The sequence below is a fragment of the Sprattus sprattus genome (assembly GCF_963457725.1).
Source record: "Sprattus sprattus genome assembly, chromosome: 2".
NCBI lineage: Eukaryota > Metazoa > Chordata > Actinopteri > Clupeiformes > Clupeidae > Sprattus > Sprattus sprattus.
Genome location: NC_137921.1, coordinates 64,863,534 through 64,889,824, shown reverse-complemented (window position 1 = coordinate 64,889,824; position 26,291 = coordinate 64,863,534). Strand labels below are relative to the sequence as shown.

The 26,291-nt window shown below is 43.4% G+C and overlaps 1 protein-coding gene across 1 annotated transcript in view; it reads left to right on the top strand.

The window, feature by feature from the left end:
* Nucleotides 1-24,787, top strand: part of prima1 (proline rich membrane anchor 1) — a gene marked incomplete at both ends in the record, with an annotated part of 55,426 nt that extends 30,639 nt beyond the window's left edge. The window contains 2 exons of the mRNA XM_080860365.1: nucleotides 11,680-11,809; nucleotides 24,685-24,787. Of these exons, the coding sequence (XP_080716491.1) occupies nucleotides 11,680-11,809; nucleotides 24,685-24,787 (233 nt within the window). The remainder of the gene's footprint in view (nucleotides 1-11,679; nucleotides 11,810-24,684) is intronic.
* Between the last annotated feature and the right edge of the window lie 1,504 nt (nucleotides 24,788-26,291).

Genomic DNA, 26,291 nt, shown 5'->3' with positions numbered 1-26,291 from the left:
ATATCATATAGTTACATTGTTTGAAACATGAACTGTGATCTGACATGTTCAAAGGCTGAAACTAAAGAGAACCCAAATCAACAGGGTAAAAAGCCAACAAACTGATCTCTGAACTGAACCCTTGCAAGTTTTAAAAACGTCGAAGCGTCAAGTTAGCGGTCATTTTCAAATGTATTTTTTCCCCTGCTGTCATATTTTGGTTTGGCTTTCTGTCTCCCTCTCATCTCGTTTTTCCCCCGGAGAGCCAAAACAGCCCAATTACTGCGTTCAGCCGAGCCAGACACCCCATGCCCTCAGGAGGCCATCTTTGCGGGCGGCCATTTTTTTTTTTTACGCGTTAACAGACCGTGTGCTGGGGCAGCTGAGGCTGACAAAGTCGTGCAAGGACAGCGGGCCAGGGATTGGGGCCGCCAGGGCTGGAGATCAGGCCTATCTCACGGAGTGGGACGGCCGGAGGGGCTCGGACACTCCTCGTTAGCACAGATGACTCCCTTCACTGTTGGCTCGCAGCTCCCCCGTCCAGCTCAGACATATGCACGAGTCACTTCCAATGAGTGGCTGTTCACACAATTGAGGCAGACAGCTTTTTCGGCTGTGGTTTTTCGCAGGGAGCAGGGAGAGACACGAAACCGTGGACGAGATGGACGGTGACAGCCAAGCCCGAGCTGGCACACAGACTTGCACTTCATTGTACCTCTCCCTTTCATCCTCTCACTCTCCCTTTCATCCTCTCACTCTCTCTTTCATCCTCTCACTCTCTCTTTCATCCTCTCACTCTCCCTTTCATCCTCTCACTCTCCCTTTCATCCTCTCACTCTCCCTTTCATCCTCTCACTCTCTCTTTCATCCTCTCACTCTCTCTTTCATCCTCTCACTCTCCCTTTCATCCTCTCACTCTCTCTTTCATCCTCTCACTCTCTCTTTCATCCTCTCACTCTCTCTTTCATCCTCTCACTCTCTCTTTCATCCTCTCACTCTCTCTTTCATCCTCTCACTCTCCCTTTCATCCTCTCACTCTCCCTTTCATCCTCTCACTCTCCCTTTCATCCTCTCACTCTCTCTTTCATCCTCTCACTCTCCCTTTCATCCTCTCACTCTCTCTTTCATCCTCTCACTCTCTCTTTCATCCTCTCTCTCTCTCTTTCATCCTCTCACTCTCTCTTTCATCCTCTCACTCTCTCTTTCATCCTCTCTCTCTCTCTTTGTTTATCTCTTTCTTTGCACTCTCATTTGTTTTAACCCTTAAACACACAGACACACAAGTAACTGTTAGCACCGACAAGCTACTTAGGTTATTGGGTTCTGTCATTTGGGAGAGGAGCAATTTCCACTGATCAACACAGCGGAATTTAAGGCTAAATCAGTGATTATTGTCAAAGGTTGTATTTATTGTAAGCGTGTGTGTGTGTGTGTGTGTGTGTGTGGGTGTGTATGTGTGTGTGTGTGTGGGTGTGTGTGTATGTGTGTGTGTGTTTGTGTGTGTGTGTGTGTGTGTGTGTGTGTGTGTGTGCGTGTGTGTGTTTGTGTGTTTGTGTGTGTGTACGCATGTGCATGCATGCATCTGTGCACCTCTGTATGTGTGTGTGTGTGTGTGTATTTGTGTGTGTGTGTGTGTGATGTGTTTTCTGTGTGTGTTGGTGTGAATGTGAGAAACAAAGTGTGCCATCTGGTGACTGTCGGCATGCAGATGGTGTGTGTGTGTGTGTGGAAGTGAGAGGGTGTGTGTGTGTGTGTGTGTGGAAGTGAGAGGGTGTGTGTGTGTGTGTGTGTGGAAGTGAGAGGGTGTGTGTGTGTGTGATAGTGAGAGATTGTGTGTGTGGAAGTGAGAGGGTGTGTGTGTTGAAGTGAGAGGGTGTGTGTGTGGAAGTGAGAGGGTGTGTGAGTGTGTGTGTGTGTGTGTGTGTGTGTGTGTGTGATAGTGAGAGATTGTGTGTGTGGAAGTGAGAGGGTGTGTGTGTGGAAGTGAGAGGGTGTGTGTGTGGGTGTGTGTGAGAGGAAGAGAGAGGGTGTGTGTGTGGAAGTGAGAGTGTGTGTGTGTGTGTGTGTGTGTGTGATAGTGAGAGATTGTGTGTGTGGAAGTGAGAGGGTGTGTGTGTGTGGAAGTGAGAGGGTGTGTATGTGGAAGTGAGAGGGTGTTTTATGTGGAAGTGAGAGGATGTGTGTGTGGGTGTGTGTGAGAGGAAGAGAGAGGGTGTGTGTGTGTGGAAGTGAGAGGGTGTGTGTGTGGGTGTGTGTGAGAGGAAGAGAGGGGGTGTGTGTGTGGAAGTGAGAGGGTGTGTGTGTGTGTGTGTGTGTGAGAGGAAGAGAGAGGGTGTGTGTGTGGAAGTGAGAGGGTGTGTGTGTGTGTGTGTGAGAGGAAGAGAGAGGGTGTGTGTGTGGAAGTGAGAGGGTGTGTGTGTGTGTGTGTGTGTGTGAGAGGAAGAGAGAGGGTGTGTGTGTGGAAGTGAGAGGGTGTGTGTGTGTGTGTGTGTGAGAGGAAGAGAGAGGGTGTGTGTGTGGAAGTGAGAGGGTGTGTGTGTGTGTGTGTGTGAGAGGAAGAGAGAGGGTGTGTGTGTGGAAGTGAGAGGGTGTGTGTGTGTGTGTGTGTGAGAGGAAGAGAGAGGGTGTGTGTGTGGAAGTGAGAGGGTGTGTGTGGGTGTGTGTGAGAGGGTGTGCTCAGTGATGAGTGAAAGGGACTAAACTGAAGACCCACACATAGTTCCACAAGCCAGTGTTTTCCAGGCATCTCCACTTCTCACTGTTCTAATAGAATGTCCAAATCACTAGTCAAAAATATTCATAGAATAGTTCTGTAATGGGATAGAATAAATTGTGGTCAGAAACTTCCCCATCACTTTTGTATTGCACATGAGGAAAAGCTTGAAGCAGGACTTTAACTAACTATGAGAATCACGGACATGTTTACTTTGGCCAATAACAGTAATTAGACATAGTGCTTAGGCTAAAGTCCTTCATTGTTCCCCAGAGATGTAGTTTCTCAAGCAAGAACATCTCCATAATCCATTAATCAATACTAGTGTTTGCATTTTTCCCATTTAACACTGCCCCATTTCACCGCTGCTAATATTTATTTTGTGAGTTATAACAGAGAGATTGTTTGTGCTATTTAATCAATTGCAATTACGATGGGCAAGGGAATCCGTCTGGGTGATTTAGAGTGGGGGAAACTTTCAAAGTTGCTGATGCATGGGTTCCTGCCCTGAGAGGATGACTCGCTTAATAAATACTCAGCTTTTATGTAGTGAAATGGCACTGCCACCAGGAGCTATGCAGCCAACAGTGACTAGGCCAAAAGTGGAGGGAGATACAGAGCGGACCAGTTTGGAAGTTTTCCCACAAGTGCACTTGCATCTGAACCAGAAAGGAGAAGAGGCTCTTCAACACGCCACTGATGAAAAGGTCTTTTAATTAAGACCTGTTTGGGTTGGTGGGTAGGGAACAGGCCTAGGATTGGTAGCACTTCCCCTGAACTGCAGTCGTGTATTGGCTGTGATAAGTGGGGCTTTTTATGCAAAGTGCCTGGTGATTTCATAAACTAGCACTGTGGGGCTTTAGAACAGCAGTGAGAGATTAGAGATGGTGTTCCGATCCAAAGCAGCAAGCCTGTCTGTTCCATCACTGGTTCTGTTCAAAATGTCTCTGTTCATTTGTATGCACAAACTTGATCAAGTGGATGAAGCCAGAGTTAGCCACCTCCACCACCATACATTTTTGATACATTTCGTGGCATTTAGTGCTTCTTGTGTGTTGTTGTGGTAGCAAGCTATCTGAGAATGGAGAGAACTGCCACACCTGTGCTTGGTAGCAGGTGTGTAGGTGTAGACCTAGTTCCACAAGTGTTCATACTCTCCTGCATATGGGGTCATGTATGAGAGTGCCAGGGATTTTACAAAATTACACAATTTCTTGCTTGCAGGGTTTTAGGGAAAATTGGACTGATCTGGAGGATGCTATGCATATATGGATCCTGGCAGCAAAATCATTTAAAAAAAAAAAAAAAACCTTTAAAAAAATGTGTATGCTTTTAAATACTATGACACATGATCTCAAATAGGCTACTATGAACTTGCTGCATGATATTATTAACACTTGGGGGCAGTCAGGGGATCGTTTATAAGATTGTTTATGTTTTAAATTGAAAGATACTGGATGCAACAAAAGTTATTGCACCCCTGTGTAGTAACACATAAATGTCAAATGATTCACATTTGTATCACGTCTCCATAATTGCATTATTTCTTAGTTGACAAGTAGATTATTACCTCTTGTGGACAATCAAAAAAATATATAAAAATCAACTCCCAGAAACTCCTGCATTAATTAGCCAATCCGAGGTGAAATCATAATGCATTCACTGATGAGTAGAATGATTTTGTCAGATGAATGTAATATCTCCATGATCCATTTGAAGCATATTTATGCTAACGTCATCCTAACACAAACCAGTCTGTAGTGAGAATGAAAGCTAACTAAATCATAGCGTAGGTGGTAATCATGGTCAAAACCCTGCTGAATTTTTTTCATTACATTTCAAAATATGATGAAGCCTGACTTTTACTGGTGTACAGTCACACTGGTTGAGAAAGACAAAATAAAGACTATTCTTAAGACCTGTAACTGTTTTACCTGAATCAACAACATTGCACCTGCTGCTTTCATCCCCTCTCTCTGCCATCTTGTTTCTCTCTGTTTTCCATCCAAACCATGCAAATAACCTTGGAAGAATATGCTAATATATGACATTTCCTAGCTCAGACTCGTAGAGGTATCAAATCCAATGCAGAGTGTATGTTTAAGATTACATGTTTAAAAATTAACTCCATTATAAATCACACATTTCATACATATTTTAAATGCATTTTAAACCTATGTGAATTTCTGAAGGCTTCAGCTAATTATTTGGCTATGATACGTCAGGGTTCAGACCACAGTCACTATCTATTAGTAATTCACCAGTAGTTTTTGAAGTGGGCCTATAAGACTATTATATTCACAGCTTTTCAACATGCAAACACACAGTTAATTGCATAATTTATCTCATAGCCCATGTAAAGGCAAATGTTTCAATCTGAATATTTTCATGTTAACATGTTAACCTAGGGACTGACAAAAATGTTATCAGGCTTCTTTCAAGACCTGCTGCTGGTTTGGTTATAGCCTTTTCACAGCAAATCTCCACCTCAGGCGTCCTTGCATGTATATAGCATAGCAACATTTAAAACAAAGTGTGTCTACTGAGTTGTTGGAAAGCAATTTAAAAAAGAAGAAAAAAGAAAACGACATTTTGAGGCACATGTCATATTTTAAGCATGACGTGACATTTATTTCCTGCAATGTGACATTTAATCAGCCTACATCAGGTCATCTCAACTGTTCTGGACAGACTGGGAGCTGGCTGTCACTCAAGCAATTAGTCACGTGTTGTCTGCACACTGACTTTATGCACACATATCTCCTATCAATTCATTATAAGTTAAACAAAAAATACATTCTCTTCTACCTGCCATGTAGGCCCACGTACAAATAATACAAATGAACAGGCACTTAGGTTGAGACAAGAAATGTCAAATGTGATTCTCCAGCTCCATCATCTATTTTCCATTTCTCTGTGCTGTCTTTCATTACAATTTTCAATTACCCATCTTGAAAATAGACATCCAAAAAGAGACATTCATGTTTTTTTTGGGGGGGGGGATATGATTTGGTAAGGAAGACCGTAGCCAGACAGTCGCCCCATTTTGGACCTGCTGATTGTTCAGTTGCACCTGAACGTGAGGCCAGCCCACACTGTGTTACTTCAATGTCATTCAGAAAATACTGCAAGTACCAGTCTTTCCTCCTCGGCTGTCTTTAGTCCAACATGCTTACACACTCTAATGGAGCTAAGTCATGGAGCAGTGCCTGAAACATTAATGGACAGCAGACAACGAAGCAGGAGGCTTTCATGCAATTCATCATCATCAGTTTCTTCCAATAATGGTTGCATAGCCTCCTTCTGTTTCCAATAATGCATAAAGCTGGGCATAAATATATAACTTGCACAGGGGCACATTCACTAGATGCCTGGTGCAGTAATATGTGGAATACCTATGGGGGTGTCTCCATACTGGACCTCAGGGGTCCAAGCAAAAGTGTGAGCATACCTCCCTGTACGAAAATACATCACTCACACATTCACAAGTGGTGCACGTTACACATCTTTTAAAGGAGCAGTCTGTGATCCTAGTCCAATACACTTTTTTTTTCTCCAAATTCAGCTCCTCACAGTCCAAAATTGGTTTCAGGGTATATTTGTTGGTTCACTGCTGGTTGTTGGTTTGTCCGCTAGCAACTAGCAAGCTTAATAGCCTACCCTTATTTTTATAAAGATCCTGGCTAGTTAGCTGTTGTTGGAATTGACAACCCATTTGTCCCCTGTGACAAATAAATCCAATGTTGACAAACATAATTCACTCAATGTAAACGGATTCTCAACAGCTTACCACTGCCATGTTTCCTCTTTTCTTCCTCCTTGTCTTCATTTTCCTTTCTCTGTGGTCTCCTAGGCCTGGTTGATTATAGATTCTGAAGGGGTTCTCAGGGATTTGTCATAGTTTGGCCTAATGTAATCAGCCTTTCTAGCATCGACGCCTAGGCAGTCACCTGCCTTGCCTATTCTGTTGTGGTGCCTTTGGCTCGCAGCGAAGAAGTCTCCATAGAGGGCAGCTAATAGGATCTCTACAGGGCTGTGACAGCACAGTGTTCAGAGTTAAGGTAATATGCAATGCTGTCGTCAAGAACAATTGCTGCTGGAGTTGGTTGCTGTCAGTATGAGGGGGATCCTGAGTGGGAGTATTGTAGCTTGGTATAAGACCCAAGTTCACTTTGTGAATAGGATCTGGATTCGCTCCATTGTGGATTGTTTCAGGTCATTGCATCCTAGTTTGCACTTCGAGTTCATTTTGAAACCTTTGGGCTATCCCTAACCAGTCATCTTTGACCACTATGGGATTGCTATACTTCTAACTTCACCACCAACAAGCTGATATATTAAGCTTTTCCCAGTAAGGCAATAATGACTTTGCTCCTGAATAATATTACATAATATTAATTATTCACATTCGCACTTAGGCACCCCCACTGGTTGCTGATTGAAGGGCCCCTCAGACTGGCCCATCGATTCATCTTGTGGAGAGCAATTCAAGACTTTTACCCCATCTAAGACTGAACTGAGAGCAGTAGGCAGTTGTAGCCAGGCTAGAAGTATTGGGACAATGAAAAATTGTTGTCTGCTAAGAGAATGGCTGTTGCAACAGAGACCAGGATTTTGGTCAGAGAGCAGCTGGTTCTTTCAGATCCATGGCAGGACTGAATCTATCCCCTACTCAGCTGATAAGTAGCATTGCAAGGTTTCATATACCTCAGTGTCTCAAAGACCAGTTGGAGGTGAGCTAAAGTGAGGTTAAGACATGGTATTTTAGTACAATAACATGGTATTTGTGAGACTACTTGGAGAGCAAATTGTCTGTTGTCCACCAGCAATGGTTGGGGACATATGGGAGGCTAAATGAGGGCCTAATGGCATTAATAAAACATGTGGTAACCTTTTTATTGTGTATATCCTATGTTTGGGCTCAGTATTTAGTACGCATTAAAAAACCACATATAAGTAGTTCTTTGGCTGCCAGTAGACATGACTTGTTAGTTTTAGCTTCACTGTGTGTTGTTTGGCCCCGAGGACCCTCAAGTGACTCTGTAGCCAAACACGGCTTTCCTGCTGATGTTCTTGTCCCCTTAATACATTAATCCTCCTATTGTGCTACTGGCTTTTGGATCCAGCTTTGGCTGAATGTGTCCAGTCCTTTGCCCAGTGGGACTGTTGTGCCTTCATGTGTCAGCCACTGAGTCATAGCGACACTTAGACTAGTTGCCTGTGTTCTTTGAAGATCACCGAAATGCTCTTCTCTTTCAAAAGACAAGCTGACTCATTGGATGACCAAGGTTATCTTGAATAATTAAACATTTACAGAACTGAAGCTCTATAACCTGATTAAACATCATTGCACATGCTTTAGCCATATCATGCTCTGAACCAGGGGCGCAGATAGCACTGTCCCCCCCCCCCCCCCAGATTCATAGTGACCCCGATCCGTCCCCCCCACTCTCCCTACGTAAGGCGACAATCATCAGTTAATAACTCTGCACAGCTGATTAGGCGATGATAGCGTCCCCCCCAGTTTAAAAATCCCATCTGCACCGCTGCTCTGAACTGTGTGACTGAGCTTTTGGCCCAAAATGCAGCAGTGATGTTGCTCCTGTTCACCTTCCACCATTTTCATGGATTCAGTGTGTCTTCTGCCTTATTTGCACTATTCTGCCATCTAATTGTTACCACAATACAGGCACTTAAACACTATTAGTATATGGTGATATGTGTCCCTGTGTTGCTTCTGCACCGCCTCATTGATGGCTGACTGTCCACCGCTGCTGTGAGAATTCCCATACATGTTCAAAATCACAATGTTTTCAAATGATATATAGGCCTATGTGACGCACAGGAGCGGCACACTCCTGTCCTGTATTAGCGACGCTAGCACACACAAACACACATGGTTTTGTACAAACACACACAAACAAACCCCTGAACTGATTGCACAAACTTCTACAAAGTTTGAACCAGTTATTTAAGTGAACTAAGTTGGTGCACCAACAGTGCCTCATTGAATACAGAAATGGATTGCCAATCTGTTGTGAGTTTGTGTCCTTGGCCAGCTGGTCGGTCCGACACAAGGCAGCACCGCCGGAAACCCAGAACATTTATTTTGATTCTTAGCTGAATTACACCGCTAATTGCCTAGACTATCAGAAGGGACACTGGAAATGGTCTGGGCTAGACCACTTTGATAAGGTGTTTTTTTTACATACCTGTAAATGTGATTATTTATTCGTAGTTATTTCTTTGTTATTTATCATACAGAGAAATGCTACGTTTATGTTTCAGGGTCTGTCTCGTCATCTGTGTATTGTTTGGATTGTGTCTAGTGTCTACCTCCTTTTTAGAAATGGTGCCGGCCACCTCTTATATATGTTGAGCTCTTTGTCTGAAGATTCTGACTGCTGAATGTTATCCTCTGCATATGTCGAGACATAGCAGGTTATATTCCCGGACCCTGCTGACTTTTGTCTTAGGCTTAGCAGGTCTCCTGGATATTTGGAAGAGAACTAAAACATATATCTTTGAACCCTCACTCTGTCTCTGAGCTTTTTGTCCGAACCCACATTTTGGTGGCAACCCGAGGCTCGATTTGCCGATGAATTAAATCACAATTTTTCAATTTTATTTAGCCAGCACTATTTAAAGTACTGTTTTGCACAAAAGTTCCTTATGTTTGGAAGTGCATTGGCATCACAAAAGTGATTCCATAATAGTGGAGCAGCATCAAGATAAGGAAGGTTTTGCAACCTAAGCAACTTTAGAAAGTTCAATTTAACCTCCAGCTTTGTTGCTGCCAGGATAGCATGGCTGCCTTTTATTTCATTTACAAAGTAATCGCTTGACAGTCAATAGGTTCCCCAAAGATGTTCCTTGGATAGATAACTTGCTATCTAGAAGAACAGGAAACCCTATTAGCAAGGTTTGTTCTACCAAAAAAAATTCAACATTCACAAATGCTGTGGGATATTTTTCAAGTTGTGTCTTCAAGCATTGTTACAATAAGTGTTTAAATTAAAATCATATAATGGAACATTTCATTTTGCATTCAGGGCACCTGGCACTATTATTCTTCCATAGTAACCCCTTGATTCCGCCTACCTCTCGCTGATTCATTGAGTAGGAGTGGCTGTCACGACATATGCGTTGGCTGTCCTAAGTGCCATTCCACATAGTTGTCTGAGGACAGTGAAATAGACAATGATTTTATCTGTGATCGTATTTCCCTGACCTGTCATAAGACCGCCATGTCTTCTTGCCAGTCAGGTCTGTTCCAATAACAGGACATGCTCAGGGAGCTATCTACTCCATCTAGATGGTCTTTAGATGGTCTTAAGATGGTCTTTAGATGGTCACAAGGTGGAAGACTCTAGATATACCAGTTCTGGACGTAAGGCAGCTAACAAAAGTAGTTTTAGGTACCAGTTGACAGGTAAAAAGGAACATGGTTATGTGTGTAACCAAGCTAATTAAGGATATTTCAACTTCAACTATAATGCACATTGGCTACCCAGTTGTGGCTCCTCTCTCACAAAAAGGATGAGCACTGCAAGTTGAAAACCGGGCAAACAGACTCATGTGACCTGACAGGCGATTAGCCCACGAATGAGGCGAGACATCGAGCAGATTACTTTTTGCTTTTCTTTTCTTCTTCTCGTTCCTCTCCTTTTTTTTAATGACACCATTTAGCTTCTCGCTTCATGAAACCAGCGCTACTGCCGCCCAATAGAGAAAAAAACTTCCAAACTTTTAAGTCGCAGAGAAAACCAGGAGTACTAATAGTTTTCTGGACGAGGTGGCAGTGTAATGATCTGAAATAAACGCCTCTTGGATAGGGGGGGGGATGATTAATGCCAGGAAGCAAGGCAGTGAAGCCAATCACCTGTCCTCTCAGGTGATGGAGAACACAGGGGAGACATCACAGCTCCACTGCGGTCTCTGATACAGAAAGAAAAATATAGTTTTAACAAAACAAAACATCATAAAGGGACAAATGGCCTTGGTGCTGGCTGGTTGGCGTTATAGCGTCATGCAGACCAGTGTTCCGGAGCAGTATAGAGTATGATATAGTATGATGTATCAGAGAAAGAGAACGGATTAGGGTTTACACAGCAGGGCTATGACATAATTGTAGATGAAGATGAACAGCACCGTCATGAGCCTCTGGTCTTCATCGCAGGAAATGGCGCCCATTCGGTCCTATGATGTCTTTTTAACAATGTCTTAGTGATTTACAGTACTTGCCATTTAGGTGACATTTTTTTCTAAAGCAAATTGCAGTATGACTAGACAAGGCAAAGGTAGGATTCATTTAATAGCCTGGCATAAATAAGGAAGGCCATGTACAGCATATTTGTGCTGCTTTGTTGTGCTCTGGTTATTTTCATAGCTGATACGGTGAGATCAGCTCAAACTGCAAAGGTCCAGTGTGAACTCTAACAATCTTCCAATTAATCTTCTAGCAAAAAAAAAAAAAAAAAAAAAAAACGTTTTTTAGCAATATCATTATATCCATAAGCAATATATCTTTATATATTTTTGGGCCACAAATGATCACATTTACTCATAAATGACCATAGGCTGTACTCCACCTCTGGATACTGTCATAGAGTAACAAGAAGACACTTCAAAGTGACTTCATAACCATCTGTTTATCATTATCTCTCCATCTCTTTTCCTGTCTTCTTTTTATTATTCAGAAGATAAAAGAAAGCCCAAAATAGACATCAGACTCTCCGTTTCACTCATTTCTTCCTTATCTACCATCAACCACTTTCAAAGGGGTAAACAAGTTTAAAATTGATTGTCTCCACGTCCTCCTCTTCCTGTAGGCCACCTGAGGCAGAAGGGCAAGCTGGTAAACAAGACAGGGTCAATGGCTTGACTTTATTTACATACACAATCAAATGTAAACCTACTCTATGCTCTAAGTTGCTGTGTAAATAATAAATTAATAAATGTAATGTATTTGTGTAAATGTTTTGCAGTGCCTCCCCCAGTGGAGCCTACGAGGAAGCCCTGGTGGAATGAGATGCTGCTGGTGCTCGGGACCACCAGCTGTGCCTCCATTGTCTTCCTCCTTCTTACCGCCATCGTCTGCTATAAGTCCATAAAGAGGTACGAGTTGTTTACACACACACACACACACACACTCAATTTGGGTGAAGGAGAAGTGTACAAAGAGACGCTCAACAGACAGTGTGCGGAGGCAGACACTCTCTTATTCCACAAAGTGGTACAGCCAGTCACTGCTACTGTTAAGGACTGTAGGAGTAAAGGATTTTATAGCTTTAGTAAAAAAAAAAAAAAACACAAGCATGTACGCTAACATATAAAAATGTTGATAACTGCAGAACTTACATAACATCATTGGATGTTTTTCCACTCAGAGTGTATAACTCATGACCTTCACTCTATGCCACCGTTCGTTGATATTTGTGTGTGTCCTGTAAGCAATTGAATGATTGTGTGTTGGTGATAGTGGGAAGTCTTAGGGTTGGTAATGAAATTGGTTTGTTGTTTTTATTCTGAAGTTGTCCTCTGAAGAAGAGCCTCTATAGAATCGTAACCTACCATGCAGTCGCTTCACTCGGTGGACCACAATGCTCCTCCTATGATCCACGTGTCACATTGACATGCCTCTGGACACACATTAGACAGTAAGAGGTTGTGGCATGGGTATAATAGCGTAAAGACCCGCAAAGGAGGATAAGCAAGTGGATGCGACAGGGAAGTGAAGGAGCACACAGAGAGGATGGAGTCTGTATCATGGTAGAGCTGTCTGTTGGACTTCATCATTCGGAGGATGATCTCAATTACCAACTCCACACATGAAGGCTTTTTGATCTGTTTCATGAAGAGATTTCTGTTTATGAAAAAGAAAACTGAAAGGGTTTTACAAAGTAACCACAAATATCTGGATTCTTTTTTCAATCCTATGGAGCACTGGTGAGACGACAGACTACTGTGAATACATTATTTAAAAAAAATAACATTAGCCATCAAAGAGACAGTGAGTATCAGCGCCGGATTATCACCGAGGCTAAAGGACTGAAGGCCCAGGGCCCGCAGAAAGTAGGCCTGTTGACAGAGGAAGACCACGTCGGTTTGGTGTGAATTTGTAGCTCGTTCCTTGTTCAGCCAATACCATGGCTCTGTACTCGTAGGCTCCGTTGTGTTGGGAAAAGTAACCAATAGATAAAGTACATAAAGTTCAGGTAACAACCAAACTGCATGTCAGAATACAGAATTCTCTCAGACTATAAATCAACTGGCTGAAAAATGTGCTATCCTGCTCAACTATCCACTTCGACTACTATTCTCTCCGACAAAAGAAAAATATGGAGCAGTCAAAATATTGCCGACAAAGCCTTACGTCAAAGAATTGTATGATGTATGAAATGACGGATGGCAGCACTCTTGGAGTATTTAATTATTCACAAAAAGGAGATCAGGTTGGCACACAGAAATCTGCTGTTGAAGTTTAAGCACAAAGTCAGATAGTTTTAATACCAACTTAAATATCTTCAAAGCACCACTGTATCTAGTATGTGGACTTTATGAAAGCTACCGGCAACACTGCACATCAAGCAACCCTGCAAGCAGTGTTGGAGAGAAAGGAGATGATGCCTGATGACAGCACTGAAAAACACAAAGACTCTAGCTGTGTACACTGTTGACCAGACAACCAGCCCCTGTTTACTTAGTTCTCCTTTAATTAAGTACTCCAAACTAGGATTATATCTACTTTCAATAAATTGATAGTAAGATGCTGATTGGACTGATTTCACTTTTATTCTCATCCAGCTATTAACAATTTGTGTAGCTGAGATGTCACGGAATAACCAAAGCTACTATACCAATACATGCGTGTCTGTGTTTCTCTTTCTGTTTTCTGTGGAGTTCTAGCATTTCATTTGTGTTCATGAATCATTTAGCCTTCATTATGTGACAGTGGGGCTGTGGTTTTCTGTACGTTTAGCCCTGATCTGGTCCTTGTGCCAGGCGTGAAAATTATTGTTCAAACTAAATAATTTACAAATGAATAATTCCTATACATCTTTATTTATATTGCAGTTATCTCAACTCAGATGTATAGGTTTGTTGAATGTTATGTTTAGTGACGTTACACGTAAGCTATGACATTAGCTTCACTTTATCTAGTTGCTCACAAATCGTGTAACTGCTGTGCTGAAATGCTGCCAAAGTGTGCATTTGTTGTGCTGAGTTTAGAGTGGGATAGTCAGAATGTAGCTTTTCATCGCGGTTTGCAAACTGGTACATTTCCTAGATGTCCTGAAAATGTTGCATGATAATTTTGAAGGGGCCCTTTGAATTGGTGTAGCCCCGGGGCCCCTTGTGTTCTTAATCCGGCCCTGGTGAATATGGACAATGCAGTGGCTTTTAGGAAGAAGGAAATTTGTTCAGCTTGCATTTCATAACCCAGCAATTTGCACTATCCATTTTAGTGGGGGTTGAATGAGGGGAATTGGATGCAGTACTGAGTATTTACCTTTGAAAGGCTTGTCTCTGTATTGTGTGAGGTCATAAAGTCACTAGCACAGCACAGCTGCGGCACCGCGAAAGTGATTATCGCAGCAACTTTTAGAAGCAGAGGGCACCGGTCGGGTGGTGATGGTGTGTGGGCGGGGGGGTGCTGCTTTTGCCCGCCACGCCAACAAAACCACCAGCCATCGTTGCCCTCAAACCACACTCATTATTTATGAATTAATTTGCAGCGTCACTACGCCTGCGCCCATCTCCCAGGCTGGCAAGAGAGAGGGGGGTTGGCTGTGGCCTTAGGGGAGTGGGGTGACCATGCTGTCACGTTCACAGATGGCCTTTTGATGGAGGTGCAGTTTAGACAGACACAGCTGATTTGTCGCCTGATGTTAATGCTGTGTGCCTCATTGAGTAATGGAGGGAGCCCAGTGAAGGTTCACTATCAGCTTAATTCATGACCCCGTCGTTACTTATTCATTTACTGCTATGTAAGAGCCATTTTAAAAGTTGGGTCGGGTTCACTTGTTCCATAACCATGAGTTCCCCCCATGCCAACTAAGGGGTTTTAAACCATTACCGTTTCTATTTCGTGAGAGTTCAGCTTTCTTGTAACGGGAGTGTGAGTATGGTTTTGTTATGTCCATTAGGGCTCACACCTCCTGGAAACAAAGGATGCAAGACTACAAATAACGTTAGTCTTCAGCACCCATACACCTTTAATGAGAGCCTTTAAAAGGCATTGCCACCTCGGGTGACCTGGGAGATTAGAGGAAGTCGCTGGCGTGTGGCGTTCCACGTCAGCTCGTAGGTGAGAAGGCGTTGTGACATGGCTCCACGGTGACGGTGGAACACAAGAGAAGCCTACCTCATCAGGGCCAGGAAGAGGAAATAACCTCGGACAGCCCTGATCGCTCACATAAGCAGCAGGAAAAATGGGTCGTCTGTAATTCACTGTAGTCACGCATGTATCTGTGGAGGTTACATCTATGCCCAGCAGAGTAACATTCACTGTAGTCACGCATCTGTATCTGTGGAGGTTACATCTATGCCCAGCAGAGTAACATTGTCACGGTATGATAAGTGATGGGGCAAGTCGGTCCAGATAGTAATATGCAGACACTTACGGCTTTTACCCCAATAGACCAGCCCTCTGTCCATCTATTGCCCCCCTTTTTCTTATAGTCCTTCTTTATAGTTTTCTTATACTCTTTCCTGTCCCTTTGTAATTTGTTCATTATGTTTATTTTTCATCCTGCAATATACTCAATACACAGAACTGCATAGTCCGTCATCTCAGTTAGTTTCAAAAACAGAACTTTCCATCCAGGCCGTTTTAATCTGATTTGGAACTGTGTAATAAGGAAATAGCCTAGACTTCAAAGAATACGACATCTTGTATGGAGTGGAGGCGACACACAAAGGCGTGGTGTTTGTTCCAAGCTGCTCCAGATGGAACTGCGAGTGAGTAATTGCATTATGGGTGTGATTTACAAATGTTTGTTGTAACAGCCAATGAGGCCACAAATGACTCTTCTGATGCTTTACGGTTGCAGAAGTCAAGTAAAGACATTTGGGCGGTGGTTGCTGGGTATATATATCACACAAACACAGCAATATGCTCACACATAGCATCCATGTAGGAGTTGCCTCATTCTTCAACATGGAGTCATTACTCCCCATGCATAGGCAGTCGTTTAAATCAGCCCGATTGAATTCATTTGTAACGTGTAAACATTAGTATCTCTGTTGTTCTAAGCCCATTTCCCTCTCTTCCTCTTTATCTCTCTGCCTCTCTCATTCCCTCTCCCTTCCTCTCTATCTCTCTCTCTCTCTCTCATTCCCTCTCCATTCCTCTATCTCACTCTCTCACACACACACTCCCTGCCCTGAGAATTTGGGTGGAAGCAATGTTTTCCCCAATGGGAGCCTCAGCTGGCAGCTTTTCGCCACCTAATGAGCGTGCTAAGTCAGCCAAACCACAGCCAGAAAACCAAAACCAAAATGTTTAATGTCCCCCTTAATATGCACATGGAAATCATCATTTAGGCACAGCCAATGACCTATGCAGTGAAAACGGCCCTCCTTTAAAGCCAGACGGTCAGGCGGGGTTTAGCGCTGCAATAATCATCCCATTCAGAGAGCCATATAGACACGAGTCAGCACATCAGCATCTGCTGGGCGCCGGCTTATTGTAATGAGTTTGGTGGCATCAAGTGCATTCAAGGAGAAAGAGCTTCAGCACTGGTGCTGCTTCATACACACTACTGTCTCCCCATAGAAGTGGAACAGAGAGAGGGATAGAGACAAGAGGAGAGAGACAGAGAGAGAGAGAGAGAGAGAGAGAGAGAGAGAAAGATGCAGAGAGAGAGATGGAGGCAGAAAGAGAGACACATGATTGTTATGTATACTCCTTTTTTTTCTCCCCTGTTTGTCTTTGTTGTCGCCAGTGCTTTGGGGGGTTAGGAATTTATTTGTCATTGTTGTAAAGCGTATTACAGCTCTCAAGCGAGACAAATCAGAGATAGCCAGAAAGAGAGAGAAGAGGTAGAGGAGGAGGAGGAGGAGGAGGAGGAGGAGGAGGGGTTGTGCATTGAGGTATGATGCTGGAAGAAAAAGAGGCGAGTGCAATGCCCTGTGATATTTGTTCATATTCATGGTGAAACCAGAGCTCACTAAGATCCTCTCCTGCTCCAGGTTTGTAAGCCATCCCAAGTGGACAGCTGTCTTGGCCAGCCTGAGTCCCCCAGTGCTGGATGAGAGACGAGGATTGCCTTTGTTGTGCCAGCCTGTGTGGTGTGTGTGTGGCGTACATGCACTGCTGCTCAATGCTGTCGCCCAGAGTAACGCTCAGCCCTGGCCTAAAATAACTCCACTTGGACTGCAGTCACAGTTAAATGCATAGGTGCTTGTGATGGTTGGCTGCGGCGTCTACGGTCTGCGGGAGGCGTTAGCAGACATTCAGATATGAGTCAGCATCAACATATTTTTTTTTATTCTTTCTTCCATCCTTCCTTCTTTCCTTACGTGTTAAGACAAATATTTTACCCTTTATTTTTTTAGTTATGATGCGCGATCATGCAGATGCATTGCTTTATGAAGGCCTCAGCGAGCTCTTGCCTTATATCACAATGGAGCCCCATGATGAGTGATAGGGCAGAAGGGGGAGATGGGGACTGAAAGGTCAGCACCAGGGGACTGTTTAGTGCTCTCCCACTGGCTCTCTGTGGCTAGGTGTAATTGGATGCCTGTATGGATTTGCCCAAGTCAATAGCAATGAGCTCGAGTGTATGGCTTCTGTGAGCGTGTGAGTCAAAAGAGCCCATTGTGGCGCTATATTTAACTCCTGCGCTGCACCCGAGACATGGGCTTTCCCAGAGAAACCACACTGTAGCCCTGCTATAGAGGAAGGGTTGGAGGGGGGATTGAAGGCAGGGGTTTAAGGATGGAAAAGATACAGTGTGTTCAAGATACAGTGTGTTTAAGATACAGTGTGTTTAAGATACAGTGTGTTTAAGATACAGTGTGTTTAAGATACAGTGTGTTTAAGATACAGTGTGTTTAAGATACAGTGTGCTTAAGATACAGTGTGTTTAAGAAACAGTGTGTTTAAGATACGGTGTGTTTAAGATACAGTGTGTTTAAGATACAGTGTGTTTAAGATACAGTGTGCTTGTGTGTGCTAAGACTGACTGATGTCCCCTGCTTCACTACACTGTCTGATAATGTTTTTGTTGACTATTTTTTATTTTGTTACACAATGGGCCAAATTTACAAAGGGTGTTTAGTCTGTCTTTTTTTTCTGGTCAACAGCTAAGCCTTAAACACTAGTTAAACAGGGCTTGGACATGCACAGCTAAACGGCCTTAAACACTTGTTAAACATGGCTTGTAGGCGCACAGCTTAACAGCGATGATGAGTGCAATTTACGAACAATGATCATCATCCACTTAGCAGTCCACAACTAATTTAGCTAATCACACAACGATCAAGTCTTCAAATGAATCACCTGCTGCATGGGCCCAGTTTGAAGCCTAGACTGCTGTTGAAACATAGTCAACAGAATCGAGGTTAAACTAAGTCTTAAACATGTTATAATTTATACGTTTTATAGATTTCATAATTTAAGCCAGCAAAATTATTCTTTTGAAATGCTATAACACATTATGACACCAAACTCTTCGAGCAGATTACTCCTATCAGTGAATATAATGAATCTCAGTTGATGACGACAATGTTTTTCTATCTCCTCTTGCGCAAACTCGACTATTTTGCCAACAGCCTGGACAACCGCATTAGACACCCATTAAATACAAGCAACCATGGACTTCTAAACTTTTTCAGTGTCTTTTAATCCCAGTTGACTAACATTTAAACATTTAATCGTTATTTGGTGATTAATATTGAACACCTGACCATCATGTGATAATCCAATTTAGACGCGTCAAAGACAAAAACACTTGTTGTTTTTGCTTCAATGTTGTTGTTGTTGTTGTTGTTGTTGTTGTTGTTGCTCTGCTTCTTGCCTCTGCTCCTCTGCCTGCCTGTAATTTGTCAGGGAGACAGAGACAGTGGAGCAGGCCTGAGTGGGGAGATGCTCGACTTGGCTCACCTTGCCTTTTGTGACAAAGATGATTGGTGTAAACACAAATACTATCAGGTTCAGGGTTTCTTTTTTTTCTCAGACATACCCACTGGGAAAACTTACCCTTGGCCAAGGGGTTGTTAAAGAAAATTATGACATATCTTTTCTCTAAAACATACAGGGGGAGAAGCTGTGGTATTCAAGGGTTCATACAGCAGATCTGGAATGTGCTGTTGGTTAATCCATACCCAATTCAAATTCAAAACTACTGCTGACAGTGTGCAGGTAGTCGTCTTCTGCTGTTTGTAACCGTAATGTGTGCCCCTTTAAAGTTGGAATATACAACCCTTTACAAATTCTCACGTCCCATGAAGTAATTGCTTTGTGTGTACGTGCTTGTGTGTATGTGGATATGTGTTTGTGTGTGTGGGTGCGTGTGTGTGTGTATGTACAAGCGAATGAAGCATTAATTGTCCTCTATTTTTAAACTCTGTTTGGAAGCAAGAGGCAGTCCTATGTTTTGTTAAACATAGCAAGGTCTCTGTTTCGAGAGCTTTACAAATGCCTGCACAGTGACACAAGCTCTCAAGCTGAATTAATGTGTCTCTGTTGAGTGGCCATGACTCAGCAAAAAAAAAAAAAAAAAAAACACAAGGCATGATCTCATTTTCTCCATGGGAAGCCTCCATCGCTGCCTCTATTACATTTGGACCTGCCAATGTTGTGCTGTTGTGTTTGCTGGTAATTAAAGTAAATGGCCTTCCAGGAGCCTTGAAAGCCTCCCTCCCAAGACGGGGGGCTTGTTGATGTTTATCAGCAGACTCTGCGGAGTGTTTGCCGCCTCGCACAAGCCAACATGTGTAATCTACCAAAACAAAAACACCCACAGTGTCGCTCAAGTCTGTAAAATGTGGAGATAATGGTGGCTTTTTTTTCCAAGTAGTTTATCTGGCCTTTTTCCGTGCCATTAGGGTTGCCTCGTCCAGTGCATACTTTACTTGGTCTTGTAGAAATTACTGAAATGTTGATAATATTTCCATTTGACTGTAAGTACTGACACAGACAAGTAATAACCCAATGTCTTCCATTATTTATACTAGTGGTTAAAGGATGGGAGGTGATTTCAGTGTGCCTTAAAGTGCCTTAAGTGTATTCTTTAGTATCATATTGTACACAATCAGCCTGACAGACCTGCCTATGAGTCTTCGTGTGCGTTTGTGTATCTGTGGGTGTATTTGTCTGTTGCATCAGGCTTATTTGTGGTCGATGAACGAATGAACTCTAAATCAGTGGTTCTTAACCTGGGTTCAATCGAACTCTAGGGGTTCGTTAAGCCACTTTCAGGGGTTCGGCAGGGGTCAAGACACACACAGTATAGCCCGGTTCACACTAGCAATGTTGGGCCGTTTTAATACATACCTACGTTTGGAGAAAAATCATATTTTATTTTTCAAATTACGAAGGGTTCGGCGAATGCACTGATGAAGCTTGCAGGGTTCAGTACCTCCAAAAAGGTTAAGAACCACTGCTCTAAATGGTGCGTGTGTACATGTCTGTGCATGTGCTGAGCATGTTTTCTGCCGCCAACGATGAATGAAGCCCATGAATCTCAGAACCTGAATGGAGCCGCACTCAGAAACCCCAGTGACGCCTCAGCGAGAGTATAGCAACCCCCCACCCCCCCTGCTTTCCATAACTGTGTACACACACTGCACTGGAGAGCTGTGGCATTAAAGTTTAATGCCCAACAGCAATGTGCTGTGCCGCCACCTGCCAAAGGCGTACTACACCACATGGATTATTGAGCGCCGGACAGTGGAGTGAGGTGAAGAAGCACCCGTTTTAGACCCATCTGGGCTATTCTTGGAGCTTTTTTTTAGGGTTATTTTTGGGGGCGGGTGGGGTGTGTTGGGTGGGATCCTCCACGCGTGAATGGAAGCTGGCTACCATAAGAGCAGTCTATGAATAGTGTGTTCCTTAAGAATTCCCCATGCACCTGGTTTATTGTTATTCTCAGAGTTAGGAGCCGGACCCGGTTCATATTGGATGCAAACGCGCTCTCCTCAGGCGCTGCTGGGCCAGTAGGCGTGATTCAAATGAATTAAATGTGATTTTAGCAATTATGTAGTGCTTTAAAACCACTGATTATATTATCCCTGCCTACACTGTTCAAGAGCAAGCCTGTTATGTAAAATACTCCCCAGGTTTTTGTTCTCAGCTCACTGACTTGGATGCTAAGCTAACAAGAAAAAGAAGCAGTTTAATTCTTTTAGGCTTTTTCTGTTAAAACCACAGGCTATCTCAGTAAGGCAACTTGATAGCTACAGTAGCTGTGTTGCTGATTTGCTGCAGTGGTCCTGGTGAATCAGAACTGTCAGGACGCAGTTTGCCTCAATGTTTCCAGAGAGTTCCCTCTGAAGGCTTGGGACCTGCCTCTTTAAGGGATAATGGTTACTACATCTCCAGCAAAAAAAGCTGTCCCATCTCTGCTAATTGCTCTGTTTCGATGTTCAGCCATTTCATTCTGTACGACCCAGATCTCTCATATTTTCTTGGCCAGAGAGAGGATGCATTTTATCTTTCATGAGTGTTTATTTGATCGGGCATTAGGCGGTGTAAACACTATGAATCATCCTCAGTACTGTTTGTGACACGGCGGCCCAAACAACATACTTTATCACTGTTTATGCCAGATGATGAACGTGCTTGTGATCATGAACTGCTTCTTCTCATAAATATTGACTCCCACCGGCTACATGCGCATGCCTCATCTGGATCAGCACTTAAGCTGGCTTCTTCCCACAAGAGGAAATACTGCTTCAGAGGTCACACTCAGACAGCTGTTGGACACGGTGACTCACAGCTCTGACATGGAGCCCCTGAGGAAGGCTAAAGGCATGCTGGGATGTGTGGCCCACGGGCCGGCCTGACGGGGAGGAAGCTGGGACTGCTGATGCTTCTGTAACTTCCTGTCCAATGCAGAGTGAGAACCGAGAGAACAGCTTTTGCCGTCTCAAGTTCCATCTCCCATGTACCTTTGTGTGTGTGTGTGTGTGTGTGTGCGTGTGTGTGTGTGCGTGTGTGTTTGTGTGTTTGTGTGTTTGTGTGTGCGTGTGTATGTCGTTTGTAGTCATATGTACTGTATGTGTGTGTGTGTGTGTTTGTGTGTGTGTGTGTGTGTGTGTGTGTGTGTGTGTGTTTGTGAGTGTGTATGTGTGTGTGTATGAGAGGGTGTATTATGCATGCGCGCTAGACATCAGTCATGAGGCTCAGAGGAATTGGCCAAAAAAGGAAAAGATGTTACCACAGTCCATGATGCCTATCTGTGTCTATCCCTGTCTCTTTCTTTGTGATGTCCTGTCTTTCAGTTTTAGAGTGTGTGTGTGTTTGTAAAAGGTAGAAAGGTAAAGGTTGGGTATTTCGAGGGTGATTTGTGTACGTGTGTGTGTGTGTGTGTTTGTGTGTGTGTGTGTGTGTGTCTGTGTGTGTGTGTGTGTGTGTGTGTGTGTGTGTGTGCACGCGCTTGTGTTAGCACTGGAAACAGACACCACATAGCAGATACTACCGCACCCCTCTAAAAGAAAAAGAAAAAAACATGTGGTTGGAGGTAGGTGATTCCCAGAAGTAGAAGAATTTAAAAATAGTCCCCAAATCATTGATCCATTGGAATATGTTAGTGGCAGCTTCCTCTCACAGCAGTCTCTTCCACTCCAGATCCCTAGGGAGTCCTCCACATTGCCAGCAATAGAAGCTACTGCTTCCCATCTCTGTCAGTGTGCAACCTGGTTCATATCTGAATGAGCTACATGTTGTCTGTTTGATGGGCTAGCATATGAATTGGGGTAATGACCTCAGAATGGAACTCTAGCCTGCGAGAGGTCAAAGCGGTTAGAGTGTAGGCTGCATCAACTTGGTGTCATTTCTTTCAGGCCTTCCGTCCGCATTGTGTTTGTTGTGGCTGCAGTGCCCTTGTGTCCATTAGTCTGTGGTTTGTGGGCTCTGTGCTCTGTGCTCTGGCTCATTAAAGCGCCTTTTTGACAGTGCGATAACCACAACTGATATTCTTTTCCTCAAGAACTCAAGAAAAGAGCTTTGGGTTCAAATATTTGTGAAAAAAACAGACACACACACTCTCTCTCTCTCTCTCTCTCTCTCTCTCTCTCAATGTCTCTGCCAATTTCCTTTCTGTCTTTTCACTTTCCACGTCTCTTTACCTTTCTACCATCTGCTCTCAGTATTTTCCTTGTTCTCTCTGTTCCCCTTCTCTATCAATACATTTTATATCCCTCTTTTTCTTTTCTCTCTATTCATGTCCATGTCCTCCTGCTCTCTCTCTCTCTCTCTCTCTCTGTCTCTATCCTTTGGGAACCTGGAAGATTCAATCCCCTGGTGTATATCACATGGGGGGGTGTCTGTGTGGGAAAGCCCCCAGGCTCCAGGCTGTACACACTCCTCTCCATGGCAGATGGTCCCTGCAAAGGAAATGGATTGTCCCATCAGACCTGCCCAAGGGACGTGATAAACAAGTGCATGCGTCTCCTAAACATCCCAGCATTTGGCTGAGGAACTTTTTTTTCCTGACTGTAGTTCTTTACTGGTTTCCTTACTGATTATCTTCTATGAGTGGAGAAAATAAACAAACACTACAGAATCATCAAGTTCATACACAGATATACGTAACTTCTGTGCGCTGCTCTTTTGTGTCTTTGTGTCTTTGTTCATATATGAATAAAGTTGAAGAAAATGAAAAAAAAAAAAATAAGACATTCAGCACGTAGCTGTGAAGTGACCTTTTCAGATAATTCAGACCCTTTCTTTTGAAAGGCAGGCTGACCCTTACACTTGCCCAAGAGGGACCCCAACAGTAGACGCAGCCCTTAAAAAGGTCAAGTTGTTTTCATCCGCTTGCTAATTTACATCTTTGTGCAACCCCCGGTTTGAAAAGCACAAGAAAAATTGCCGAGACCATTCTGTTTTGCAACCACAAACCCCATTGTGTCAGAACTATTGGTGATCTTCCATTCAGATGCTAAGACGGAAAGATTCAATAGCATCTGTTGAGTACGTTGGGAATACTGCGTTTTTAACCCCCAGCATAAAGCTGTTATCTTTCCAAGACCTATTTTATTTTTAATTTCTTTCAAAAGGTCCAGTTACCCTTTCCTGGTCTTGTTAATGGAACCTTTTAGATTCTTCCGTGCTTTAACTTAATTATCTGAGCCTTTGGCTTCCAGGGTAACATATCTTACATCTCTAATCAGAAACGGACAGCAGTGGATGCTGCTGCATTTAGTCTTCCTGCCATTTGGGGGCTTGTGGGAAGTCATTTAAACAGGAAGATAAGTCAAGTAGATGACCTCCTGCTGCAGTAAATCCCCCGCTGCCATGATGAAGGGCTGTCCTGCTCCACAGATAGAGAGCATGCCTCCCCGAAAAACAAACCTTACTCTGATTCATATTCCCAAAATACAAACCCGTTTAATTAAGTGGCAATGTCCTGATGCTTATTACCTAAATAATATGAGAGGAGAATATGAACCGCTTTTCTAGAGCAAGCACTGTTTCCACACGGAGCAATGAAAAAATGAAATTGACTGACAGAGCCTCTTTAGTTAATCCTGGGAACAAGCCTACGCAAATTAAAAGCAATTAACTTAATCATCCCCTAATTTTAAGAGCCCCTCCAGGCCTTCTTAAGATGTTCCATATCAGTTTTAGCATGGTTGCAGGAGGATGAACATCTGGGTGTAAAACCATCAGTATTTTCAGTAGGTCGTTAGATGTTACACCTCCATTTTCAACTTAATCATAATAAACACTTTATTTAACCCTACAGGCATACTCTTAGTTCTCTTGTGAAACATCCCAAGTTACAGATACAAAATAACATGTGGTGTCTCTGTTTTAGGAAACCACTACGGAAGGAGGAGAATGGTACGAGCCGGGGGGAATACGCCATGAGCTCCCGAACCAAGACCACGACGGTAGAGACCAACAGCACTGGGGTATAGGGGTCCGCCCCAGACATGATCACGCCTGGCAATCGTCTTCAATGTTACTACAGCCACACTCCCTCTCCTTGCTCTTGACAAGGTCATGGAATGGCAGAAAAATGACACTGGACTTTCCTCGGCATTCAAGCCATGCCTAGATGCCTAGAGAGAACCAGAGAATTGTATATTTATGAATATAAATATATATATAAATATATATCAATCTAAAATAGAGCTTAAAGGAAACGGGGGACTAGACTTTGACATACTGGACTAAGCCCCGTTGTGGGACATCACCTCAAGTCGGCGAGGGGTAGGGGGTGGGGGTGCACTGGATGACAGCTGCCAGCGCATGGGGCGAAGCTGTCAGTCCAAATGGCACCTCGGAGATCCCCCTCCTTACCCATCCACTCCTGCGGAGAGTGGCAGGAAAACTAACGCCGGCGACAAAACAAACGCATGCACTTTCTATTAAATGCAACAACTTCTCATGGATCCTACCCTTCTCTCTCTCTCTCTCTCTCTCTCTTTCTCTTTCTCGCTCTCTGTCTTTCTCACTCTGTCTCTGCCTCTCTTTGTCACTCTCCTTACTGTCCTTTTGTCCAATGAAAGGAAGGGGGGGGGCAAGCGAGAGATTCTCCTCCACCTTTTGTACATTTCCAGGGTCCCGAAAGATGAAGGGATGCATCAAGCCATTGTTGTCTGTGGGTGTAACTTTGACGCACGCTGATTTAAGTCATCACCACCCATGGAATGAGAATGATCCATGTATGCCAAATATAGAACCTTTTTTTAACTCCAGCTGGAAGAAAACAGTGAATCGTTAAAGAGTGTGGGTTGACTGACTATGCAATTTGAAACAGGGAGTGTGGCAAGAGAGCTAGACATGCATTTTAGTAACTAGCAGACAAGGCTAGCCCTCTGATGTCTGGTTACGACTAGTTTGTCCTCAGCTGTGATGCTGAACAGTTACATCAGCACTGCTCAGTTCTTCATAATGTGTCCATCACTGACTGACTCACATGATTATCCCAGCACTGGTTCTGCATTAGCCTACACCATGTTGGCAGGAGTAGCCTTTGAATTCCTGTCCTCAGCCTCTGCGATTTGCTTATATACACATAACTTAAGACTGTTATCTTTGTTTACGGACTCGATGTTGCAAAGGCTTAAATTAACTTCTGATCCCAATTTCAAAAGGTCATTTTTTTTTTTTTTTTTTGCTTTGCTTCCAGAAATGGAAAATGTTAATTTGCTGGCATTTTGTCTCTGAAACAGACATCAACCATTGGTGACTGCTCCCATGATCCAGAAGTGTATTGTTTAGAAACCATCTCAACCTGCCAACTTCTTGTACGAGCTAGAGATGCTAATTGTATTAGCGGCTTCATCTAAGTTGCAGAGGGAGTGCTGATCCCCAGCTTTAGTGTATTAGCTGGCAGTGTTTTGTTTTCCTGTAGAGTATTTTGCTCAGCCAAGTCAATCCTCCGCAATTTTTCTTGTAATCACTATAGTGCTGACA